We start from the raw sequence: 12025 nt of genomic DNA on the forward strand, positions 1-12025 counted from the left end.
TGGCTTACGGCTCTTCCCTGGCCTGGCCAAGCTACCCGTGTGCCCCCCCCAAAGAATTTCTTGGGGGTGCCTCTCGCGCTCGTTGCGCTATCTCTCTTCGTAATAGCGCCTCTCCGCTCTCGCCGCTTCAATCTCCCACTGCGGGAGGCGATAATCCCCAGCCTGAGTCCATGGTCCCTCTCCGTCCAGGATCTGTTCCCAAGTCCATTCGTCCATTTTTCTCTCCAGTGGCTTCCTCCTCTTCTGCTGCTTGGTCCTTTGGTGGGTGGCTCTGTAACGGTTGTCTTCATAAATGGACCAAGGCGCAGCAGGTATGTGAATACTCATGGTTTTTTATTACCAAAAAAAGAGTAAAGCATCCACTTGAAAAAACAATAAAGGTGACAACAGTAACAGTTTGCAGGCTAAAAAACGCAGTGCAAAACAACCACCCACAAACCCCAGTGACAAACATACTCCTACATATATGACTCCCAATCAGGAACAACGATCCCCAGCTGTTCCTGATCAGGAGTCACAAGACACACAGAACAATCAAACACACACACAAGACTGCCACGTCCTGACCCCCAAACTACTACAACAGCTCCATCTGCTGGTCAGGACGTGACACTGACAGAATATGTGCAGAAGATCTAGGTACTGCTGTAGGCCCTCCTTGGTTGGAGACAGAAGGACCATATCATCAGCAAACAGTAGATATTTGACTTCAGATTCTAGTAGGGTGAGGCCGGATGCTGCAGTCTTTTCTAGTGCCCCCGCCAATTCGTTGATATATATGTTGAAGAGGGTGGGGCTTAAGCTGCATCCCTGTCTCACCCCACGGCCCTGTAGGAAGAAATGTGTGTGTTATTTGCCTATTTTAACTGCGTACTTGTTGTTTGTGTACATGGATTTTATAATGTCGTATGTTTTTCCCCCAACATCACTTTCCATCAATTTGTATAGCAGACCCTCATGCCAAATTGAGTCGAAGGCATTTTGAAATCAACAACGCATGAGAAGACTTTGCCTTTGTTTTGGTTTGTTTGTTTGTCAATTAGTGTGTGCAGGGTGAATACGTGGTCTGTCATATGATAATTTGGTAAAAAGCCAATTTGACATTTTCTCAGTACATTGTTTTCAATGAGGAAATGTATGGGTCTGCTGTTAATGATAATGCAGAGGATTTTCCCAAGGTTTCTGTTGACGCATATCCCACGGTAGTTATTGGGGTCAAATTTGTCTCCACCTTGGTTCCAAATATTGGGGAAGGTGTTAGAGTTTTAGTATAGCCAATTGGAATTTGTTGTCTGTATATTGGATAATTTCATTGAGGATACCATCAACACCACATGCCGTTTTGGGTTGGAGGGTTTTTATTTTGTCCTGTAGTTCATTCAATGTAATTGGAGAATCTAGTGGGTTCTGGTAGTCTTTAATAGTTGATTCTAAGATTTGTATTTGATTATGCTGTTTGTTCTTTGTTATAGAGTCAAACAGATTGGAGAAGTGGTTTACCCATACATCTCCATTTTAGATAGATAATTCTTTGTGTTGTTGTTTTAGTGTTTTCCAATTTTCCCAGAAGTGGTTAGTGTCAATGGATTCTTCAATTACACTGAGCCGATTTCTGACGTGCTGTTCCTTCTTTTGCGTAGTGTATTTCTGTATTGTTTTAGTGATTCACCACAGTGAAGGCGTAGACTCGGGTTTTCCGGGTCTCCATGTTTTTGGTTGGACAGGTTTCTCAATTTCTTTCTTAGATTTTTGCATTCTTCATCAAACCATTTGTCGTTGTTCATTTTCTTTGGTTTTCTATTTGAGAATCTATTTTTCTATTTTTAGATTTGATAGGGAAGCTGAGAGGTCAAATATACTGTTAAGATTTTCTACTGCCAAGTTTACACCTTCACTATTACAGTGGAACGTTTTGTCCAGGAAGGTGTCTCTCTCTGTCACTCTCCCTCTCTCTCTCCATTATTCCTTCTCTATGTCTCTCTTTATCTTTGCCTTTGTGTGACTTTTTCTCCTTCTCTTTCTCCACCCCCCGCCCCCTCTCTCTGTCTCTCTCTCTCTCTCTCTCTCTCACTCTCACTCTCTCTCTATCTCTGTCTCTCTCTCTCCCTCCATTATTCCTTCTCAATATGTCTCCCTTTATATTTGCCAGTGTGTGACTTTTTCTCCTCCTTCACGTTCTCCACCCCCCGCCCCCTCTCTCTCTGTCTCTCTCTGTCTCTCTCTGTCTCTCTCTGTCTCTCTCTTTCTCTCTCTGTCTCTCTATCTCTCTCTCTCTCCCTCCATTATTCCTTCTCAATATGTCTCCATTTATCTTTGCCTGTGTGTGACTTTTTCTCCTCCTTCTCTTTCTCCACCCCCATGCCTCTCTGTCTCTCTCTCTCTCTCTCTCTCTCTCTCTCTCTCTCTCTCTCTCTCTCTCTCTCCGTCTCTCTCTCTCTCTCCGTCTCTCTCTCTCTCTCTCTCTCTCCGTCTCTCTCTCTGTCTCTATCTCTGTCTCTCTCTCCATCTCTCTATCTGTCTCTCTTCCTCTCCATTATTCCTTCTCTATGTCTCTCTTTATCTTTGCCTGTGTGACTTTTTCTCCTCCTTCTCTTTCTCCACCCCCCCGCCCCTCACTGTCTCTGTCTCTTTCGCTGTCTCTCTCTCTGTCTCTCTCTCTCTCTCTCCATCTCTCTATCTCTCTCTCTCTGTCTGTCTCTCTCCGTCTCTCCGTCTCTCTATCTCTTTCTCACTCTTTCTCTTCCTGTCCATTATTCCTTCTCTATATGTCTCTCTTTATCTTTGCCTGTGTGTGACTTTTTCTCCTCCTTCTCTTTCTCCACCCCCCCGCCCCTCACTGTCTGTCTCTTCATCATTGTCATCTCACAAGGAGACAGTGACAGTGGGGGCTCTTGTCCTTGGACTTGGGAGCCAAGGCCTTTTGACAGGCATGATGAGCTACTTGTTCCTTCCACACGATCCCCGTAATACCTGAGTCTTAGCCGGGGAGGGGATGTTTGTCTGTCAACGCTCATTATATCAGAACACAGAGGACAAAGGACGCAAGAAGGCACTCACACACACTTGCAAGCAGACATGCACAAACACACACTTGCAAATCCACAAATGTCCGAACAGTCACATACATGCATGCACATTTACACATGCACGCAGTCACACACACTCACACACATTCCAGTAAGAGGTATGTCATGCCTGCGCCACATGCCTGGGGTGAGAAAACCTTTGTGGGCTCCAAAGCTCGTGTGGTAGTGTCTTCTTCCTCCCTTTCTCTCTCCTGGTGTCAGAACAGCCCTGTGCAACAGGAGATCCCCCCACTGTTTCCCCTTCCCTTCCCTGACACCTTGGTGACATTTTCGCCAGTGAAGAGGGCAGAGTGATATCTCTCTCCTTTCTCTTCTCTCTCTCTCCTGCATTGGGAGACTGATTCACTGCAGTGCCACACTCTGTTCCCCACCATCTTTGTCGTGAAGACTGAAAAATACTCACAATACAATCCACACTGTGTACGTGAAATATGCACTCTTAGGTCATCGACATTAGTCAGGCATAAAAACAAGACAACGGAGAAGCAATAAGAGTCTCAAGACAAGACACTATATGTAGTTACCTTCTATAGTAGAACATGTGTCCTCATGCCTTTGTGTCCATTCCCTCTACAGGAAGCAGTGAAGGACAACCACAAGAAGAGGGAGATGGAGGAGAAGATCAAGAGAGCCCGACTGGCCAAGGAGAAAGCGGAGCACGCGAAGCAGGAGCGCCAGCAGAAAAAGAAGCAGCTGATTGACATGAACAAAGGTACACCACTTCTTCTGTCACTTCTAGAGAGAGAAAGAGAGACAGACAGAGAGCGATGGAGAGTGTTAGAGAGAGACTGTGTGTGTGTGTGTGTGTGTGTGTGTGTGTGTGTTTGAGAGAGTGTGTGTGTGTGTGTGTTGAGGGTTGTGTAGCGTGTGTGAGGGTTGAAGCACTGAACTGTACCTCACATTGAGTCTAACTGCAGGGGGTGGGAGATGCATCTTTATCACTGAGAAGAAATCACATGCTTCGCGTGTGTTTTATCCTGTCTCTATTTAATAGCGAACAACAGTGTGGTATAGCATCCATATTCATATGTTTTGTTCAATATTCATATATGTATTATTGATATCGTTGTTATGATGATTGCTAATAATAGTAGTCATAGTAGTAGGCAAATAGTTACAGTACTAATACTATAGTATTAGTCATTGTAGTACAGAAAATTGTATTTTCAGATAGCTACGTAAAAAAAAAAGTATATTTGAACCAAGGTATAAGTAGTACTATTTGTAGTTATAGTCATCACCCTAGTAGTACCAGTAGAAATAGTCACAGTTACATCAAAGCCTGGCAGTTCCTGTGTGAATCCCTATTATGTCATTGTGTTCGTCACTGTGGTGGCTGTTGGGTGTAGCTCAGCTCTGTGGGGTGACGAGCAAAGAGCTGGCCGCCTGCCGCCAGTTACGTGGTGATGTAGGGATCTCAAGTCCACTGGCTTTGTAGAGCAGACAGTTGATAGGACATGCACATCACACAGAATCACACATACATTCATGAGGAGGCCCTTTTTTTCACCACACTAGTCACATGCTATTAAAACATTTAACAACCCTGGATGGCTAACATGGAGTTACAATTTTTATTCAGACTTTTTCAAACATAGAAATGGAAGAGAAATGAGAGGATAATCATTTTGAAATGTTCACAACCGTAAAACTTCAAGTGAGACATTTATTATAGTTACAGGAAGTTTAAGAGAGATTTGTTGGAAGTTATTTCCCCCAACTTCCTGGTTTCGATTTGGACTTGGATTACTTTCTCTCTCCGACTCTGTCCCAGCCGGGTTGTTTATAGCTTATCGTTTTGACCGACTGCCTTTTTATCTTTCTCATAAACAGTGTAATGGTGGTGAAAACGCTATTGATTATTTCAGACGGCACAGTTATTCAGACATGGCAAATAGCAATAGAGATCTCTGTGCCCTATTACTGAGATGACATTGAGACAGGCAGAATGTTGTGCCTAGAGGCCTTGGGGGGCTGGGAACCAGTCAGCGTGGTCTTTTTTGTTATTTTCTGACAAACACACTGGGATTTTTTACAATCCACCAGTTTCAAATGTCACAGCTAGCCGAGGACCTTTCTGTAGCTCTGCTGTGTTCAGCAATGTGACAAGCCGCTCCAAGTCACTCTCCATCACACACTGCTGCTCTAACTCTCTGCCAGATAATTGATGCATGCAACTTTTTCAAGCAGAGAACTCTTTGAAAGCTTCATTTTTAATAATCCAGAATGGCTGTCTTCTGAAGATGCCTGGGAAGCCTATCCCTCTCTCTTTTCTCTCTACTGTCTCTCTACTGTCTCTCTACTCTCTCTCTCTTTCTCACTCTCTCTCTCATTCCCGTTCTCTCTGCCTCTGTCTGTTTCTCTCTTTCTCTCTTTCTCCCTTCCTCCCAGCTCTGTCCCTCCCCCTCTCCCTTACCCTCTCTTTATGTGTCTAAGCAGATGGAGGAAAGTAGGTGTGATATTAAATATTTCTGCCGGAGCAGATTTGGATCTCTGTTTCAGTCGGAAGACACCATAATACGTTGGGGGATGAATAAAACATGACAAGGACACGGACTGTTAGCCTGGAGCCTAAGAGATAGCATGGATACTCTGCCATCCCAGTCACCCGACTCCTGGTCTCTCCCGACTTTGTGTCTGATCATCCAGAAGTAGGAATTCTGAATTCTGAGCCTTTCAAGTTTCAAGGACGATGATACCTACAAGCTTTATATCATTGGCAGTTGGTGGTTCTGAAATCAATAAGCCAATACGATTTAATCAAAGTCGACTCGTCCCCCTTAGAAATGTTCTTTTGTCATATTTTGTACCCTGACTAGGTAATTTTTGTGAAGTACAAGAAGGGGAATGACAGTTGGATGATTTTTTTACCCTGTCTAAATGGGACTATGAACAGCAAACTCAGCTTGATGGGGGTTAAAGGTTAGGGTTTCTCTGTCTTTTGTCTCTTGTGAGTAGTCTCTGCTTCGACTCAGTTTCTCTCTTTAGCTCTCTGTTCAGAACACAGATGTCGGTCTATCCAGTATTTTTCCATTGTATTCTTCATAATTGTTTCTACCCTGCTGGCTAGTATCAGCCTTCCTCTCCTACAGATGACAGCCTTGGGTGTGAGAGGCTCCTCGGCTAGCCTTGCTATCCACACTCATCACCAGCAGGCCTCATTGACGGCACTGTTGAAAAATTCTATGTGTACTTCAACAGTTTGCTGGAGTTAGTAAGTTTGATGCCTTACATCCATATTTTATGGCCCGGCATCAAACATGTTTTAATAAAAAGTTGGGGAAGATAAGGCAGTGTATGGTTTCTGAGGCAGATAATATTTTATTCTTCAAAACCATTTACCAATCATATCCAACCATTTTCAGCATTAATGTTGCATGGGTGGGCCGGTTATGGAGCTAGAATAGATCTCTACGTTTGATATAAAACATTCTCTTGGACATGTATTTCATTCCAAATAATACTTTGTGATAATACATGTACACTTTCAACACCTTTATTGCAGGCAAATATCTTCACAGCCAGCTGGCACGAACATATGGCCATTATTTTCCTGGAATGACATACATGTAAATTAAGCTTTTCGATATATATTTTCTATGGATTTATGCATTCATTCATTCCAAAATTTGATGGATCATACCATGGTGTTTAATGTAATTTCAAGGGGCTATTTTGGTAAAGAGATAGATTTAAGTCATTTTGCAAATGAAGAACTAATCCTCTTCACATGCAAATGATTAACAATGAAATGCATATTTAATGACAATTTAATAAATTTAGCTTTAAGAGGATGGTGGTGGTGGTAGGGTGGGGGGAGAGGCTGATCGACAAATGCTTTTAGGAAATGGCACACGAGTGAAACTTGAGAATATGCCCTTTTGTGAGTTCAGTCAGCGAGTACTTCCTGGAACGCCCGTGATTGATGCGCGAGACAAGGGTCGGGCTAAATCTGTTTTCGTTGTGAAGTATTAGAAATACTAATATGGGAAATTGCTTATGAAATCATTACGTGCTTCTCTCCATTTGTTTTAATTTGCCCTAAGTGGATTCACATATTCTCTTGGACTAACCAGATGTTCAGCATTCAACCCAAATTGCTTTACCCCGGCTGCAAGTGAACGGGTGAGCCAACGCTGCTGTAAAATAGAGCCTAGATCTGCCGTAATCCTTCTGTCTCTAATAGGAAAAGATGTTTCATCCCAGCAGGGTATTTATTAGGCCGGCAGATATGAAACAATGTCACAGAGAGTGTTCAGACACAGCCTGTAGAGCGGGAAGGAGGGAGAGGGAGAAAGAGAGAGAGGAGGGCAGGAAGAGAGAAGGGTGGAGGGAGGGAGGGAGGGAGGGAGGGAGGGAGGGAGGGAGGGAGGGGGGGGGAGGGAGGGAGGGAGGGGAGGGAGGGAGGGAGGGAGGGAGGGAAAATACAAAGGTTGGCCACGGAAATGACTGGACTGGACATTCTAATGGGGAAAACACAAAGGTCTATTGAAGTTAAAACACACTTTATTTAGAAGTTGAATATCATTGATGTTTTAACCATCAGAGAGAGTAGGGGAGTGGAAAAGTGGGCATTGGTGACACCCGTGCCCGGCTGGCATCAGACAGGGTCAGTGTCCTGGTCTCAGCCAGTGTCCGTGCCCACACGTGGATGTGTCCCCCCAGTCAAATCCACTTATGGGGCCTGGAATGGGGCCTGGAAGCACATATTACTCTGCTTTGAGCACAATGTGACATGGCATAGAGGACACATTGGAACAATTCAACAAGTTAAAAAGTCATTTGAACATGTTTCATAATAACAAAGCAGATATCTGCTAGTAAACGCAAAGCCTAGTCAGATTAATTTACATTTCACATGAATCACAACACACTTTATTTAAAAAGGATTAAAAGAATGCCCATCTTAATTTGATATGTTCATTCTCCTGTTTGGTCTGTATGTTATCTTACATTATATAGTATTATGACATACAGCACCTTCAGAAAATATTCATACCCCTTGACTTATTTCACATTTGTTGTCTTACAGCCTGAATTTAAATGGATTACGTTTATAATTTTTTTCTCACCCATCTACACACAATACCTCATAATGACAGTGTTTTTTAAAATGTTTGTACATTTATTGAAAATGAAGTATCTAATTTGCATACAGTACCAGTCAAAAGTTTGGACACTCCATCTCATTCAAGGGTTTTTCTTTATTTTTACTATTTTCTACATTGTAGAATAATAGTGAAGACATCACAATTAAGGCAGCCTACTGAACCTCTCTGATTCAGAGGGGTTGGGTTAAATGGGGAAGACACTTTTCAGTTGAATACATTCAGTTGGACAGCTGACTAGCTATCCCTCTTTGCCTTTCCTTTCCTCCTCCATGCTTCATATGTGTCTCACAAAGTCATGGCGGTTGGAACCAAAAATCTAAAATTTGGACTCATCAAACCAAAGGACAGATTTCTACCGGTCTAATGTCCATTGCCCGTGTTTCTTAGCCCATCAAGTCTCTTCTTCTTATTGGTGTCCTTTTCTAGTGGTTTCTTTGCAGCAATTCAACCACGATTCACACAGTCTCCTCTGAACAGTTGACGTTGAGATGTGTCTGTTACTTGAACTCTGTGAAGCATTTATTTGGGCTGCAATCTGAGGTGTAGTTAATTGCTGATTTCTGAGGCTGGTAACTCTAATGAACTTATTCTCTGGAACAGAGGTAATTCTGCGTCTTCCTTTCCTGTGGCGGTCCTCATGAGAGCCAGTTTCATCATAGCGCTTGATGGTTTTTGCGACTGCACTTGAAGGAACTTTCAAAGTTCTTGAAATGTTCCGCATTGACTGACCTTCATGTCTTAAAGTAATGATGGACTATCGTTTCTCTTTGCTTATTTGAGCTGTTCTTGCCATAATATGGACTTAGCCCTATTTGGTAAAATACCATCTTCTGTACACCACCCCTACCTTCCATATGTGTTATTTCATAGTGTTGATATCTTCAGTATTATTCTGCAATGTAGAAAATAGTAAAAATAAAGAAAAACCCTGGAATGACTAGGTGTGTCCAAACTTTTGACTGGTACTGTCAGTATTCACACCCCTGAGTCAATGCATGTTAGAATCACCTTGGGCAGTGATTACTACAACTGTGAATCTTTCTGGGTAAGCCTCTGAGAGCTTTGCACGCCTGAATTGTGCAATATTAATTCTTCAAGCTCTGTCAAGTTGGTTGTTGATCATTGCTAGACAGCCATTTTCAAGTATTGCCATAGATTTTCAAGACACTAAGTTCAAACTGTAACTAGGCCAGGAACATTCAATGTTGTCTTGGTAAGCAACTCTAGTGTATATTTGCCCTTGTGTTTTAGGTTATTGGCCTGCCTAAAGGTGAATTTGTTTCCCAGTGTCTGTTGGAAAACTTGAACTATGCTTGAAAATATGAAGAGTGGTACTCAGTGATATGTTGTGTTGGATTTGCCCCTAACATAGCATTTTGTATTTAGGACATAAAGTACATTTCTTTGCAGTTTTACTTTAGTGCCTTATTGCAAACAGGATGCATGTTTTGGAATATTTTTCTGTGGCGTAACTACAATATTGTTGATCCATCCTTAGTTTTCTCCTATCACAGCAATTAAACTCTGGAACTGTTTAAAGTCACCATTGGCCTCATGGGGAAATCCCTGAGCGGTTTCCTTTCTCTCGCAACTGAGTTAGGAAGGACGGATGTATCTTTGTAGTGACTCGGTGTATTGATACACCATCCAAAGTGTAATTAATAACTTCACCCTGCTCAAAAGGATATTCAATGTCTGTTTTAAAAAATATATATTTATTATCTACCAATAGGTGCCCTTCTTTGAGAGGTATTTGTGGTTGAATACTTATTGACTCAAGACATTTCAGGTTTTCATTTGTTAGTAATTTGTAAAAAATTCTAAAAACATAATTCCACTTTGACATCATGGGGTACTGTGTGTAGGCTAGTGAAACAAAATGCAGGCTGTAACATAACAAAATGTGGAAAAGGTCAAGGGGTGTGAATACTTTCTGAAGGCACTGTATATGTAATATGCACTGAGAATGGGAATAGAAAACGTTATTGTTGGTTAAATAGATAAACATTTTGAAGACATATGAAGTGAATTATGGAACCTAAGACATACAGTGGCTTGCGAAAGTATTCATCCCCTTGGAATTTTTCCTATTTTGTTTCCTTACAACTATTCACCCCCCCGCCCCAAAGTCAATACTTTGTAGAGCCACCTTTTGCAGCAATTACAGTTGCAAGTCTCTTGGGGTATGTATCTATAAGCTTGGCACATCTAGCCACTGGGGTTTTTGACCATTCTTCAAGGCAAAACTGCTCCAGCTCCTTCAATTTGGATGGGTTCCACTGGTGTACAGCAATCTTTAAGTCATACCACAGATTCTCAATTGGATTGATGTCTGGGCTTTGACTAGGCCATTCCAAGACATTTAAATGTTTCCCCTTAAACCACTTGAGTGTTGCTTTAGCAGAATGCTTAGGGTCATTGTCCTACTGGAAGGTGAACCTCCATCCCAGTCTCAAATCTCTTGAAGACTGAAACAGGTTTCCCTCAAGAATTTCCCTGTATTTAGCGCCATCCATCATTCCTTAAATTCTGATCAGTTTCCCAGTCCCTGCTGATGAATACATCCTGACAGCATGATGCTGCCGACAGCATGATTCACTGTGGGGATGGTGTTCTCAGGGTGATGAGAGGTGTTGGGTTTGCGCCAGACATAGCGTTTTCCTTGATGGCCAAAAAGCTAAATTTTAGTCTCATCTGACCAGAGTACCTTCCATATGTTTGGGGAGTCTCCCACATGCCTTTTGGCGAACACCAAGCGTGTTTGCTTATTTTTTTCTTAAGCAATGTCTTTTTTCTGGCCACTCTTCCATAAAGTCCAGCTTTGTGGAGTCTACTGCTTAAAGTAGTCCTATGGACAGATTCTCCAATCTCCGCTGTGGAGCTTTGCAGCTCCTTCAGTGTTATCTTTGGTCTCTTTGTTGCCTCTCTGATCAATGCCCTCCTTGCCTGGTCCATGAGTTTTGGTGGGCGGCCCTCTCTTGGCAGGTTTGTTGTGGTGCCATATTCTTTACATTTTTTAATAATGGATTTACTGGTGCTCTGTGGGATGTTCAAAGTTTCTGATATTTTTTTATGACCAAACCCTGATCTGTACTTTTCCACAACTTTGTCCCTGACCTGTTTGGAGAGCTCCTTGGTCTTCATGGTGCCGCTTGCTTGGTGGTGCCTCTTGCTTAGTGGTGTTACAAACTCTGGGGTCTTTCAGAATAGGTGTATATATACTGAGATCATGTGACAGATCATGTGACACTTAGATTGCACACAGGTGGACTTTATTTAACTTATTATGTGACTTCTGAAGGTAATTGGATGCACCAGATCTTATTTAGGGGCTTCATAGCAAAGGGGGTGAATACATATGCATGCACCACTTTTCCTTTTTTTTTTTTATTAAATTTTTTTGGAAACAAATTCTTTTTTTCATTTCACTTCACGAATTTTGACTATTTTGTGTATGTCCATTACATGACATCCATATAAAAATCCATTTAAATTACAGGTTGTAATGGAACAAAATAGTAAAAACGTCAAGTGGGATGAATACTTTTGCAAGGCACTGTATTCTGGACTGAAAATCTTTTTGGTTACAACTTGCTACAATAACAATGGCTGCATGTTGTGTCATGTATTACAATGACCCACTTATGCCTAGCTGCCTAGCTGTCTAGCTACTTAACGACCTAGCTACCTAACTGTCTAGCTGCTTGGCTACCTTGCACACAGTATTTACTGAGCAGTTTTTTTGTTGTGTGATCATACTTAATTTAAAAATATATATTTATATAGCTCTACAGGGAATTAGGAGGACGAAAACAAACCACAGTTTTC

General features: G+C 42.1%; 1 protein-coding gene across 4 annotated transcripts in view; it reads left to right on the plus strand.

The window, feature by feature from the left end:
* The window catches only part of diaph2 (diaphanous-related formin 2), a 706015-nt gene that overhangs the window by 594582 nt on the left and 99408 nt on the right, over positions 1–12025 (plus strand). For all 4 annotated transcript variants that reach the window (XM_029725953.1, XM_029725962.1, XM_029725944.1 and 1 more), the window contains one exon: positions 3663–3798. In XM_029725953.1, coding sequence (XP_029581813.1) covers positions 3663–3798 — 136 coding nt within the window. The remainder of the gene's footprint in view (positions 1–3662; positions 3799–12025) is intronic.

This window comes from Salmo trutta, chromosome 3 (assembly GCF_901001165.1).
Source record: "Salmo trutta chromosome 3, fSalTru1.1, whole genome shotgun sequence".
Taxonomy (NCBI): Eukaryota; Metazoa; Chordata; class Actinopteri; order Salmoniformes; family Salmonidae; genus Salmo; species Salmo trutta.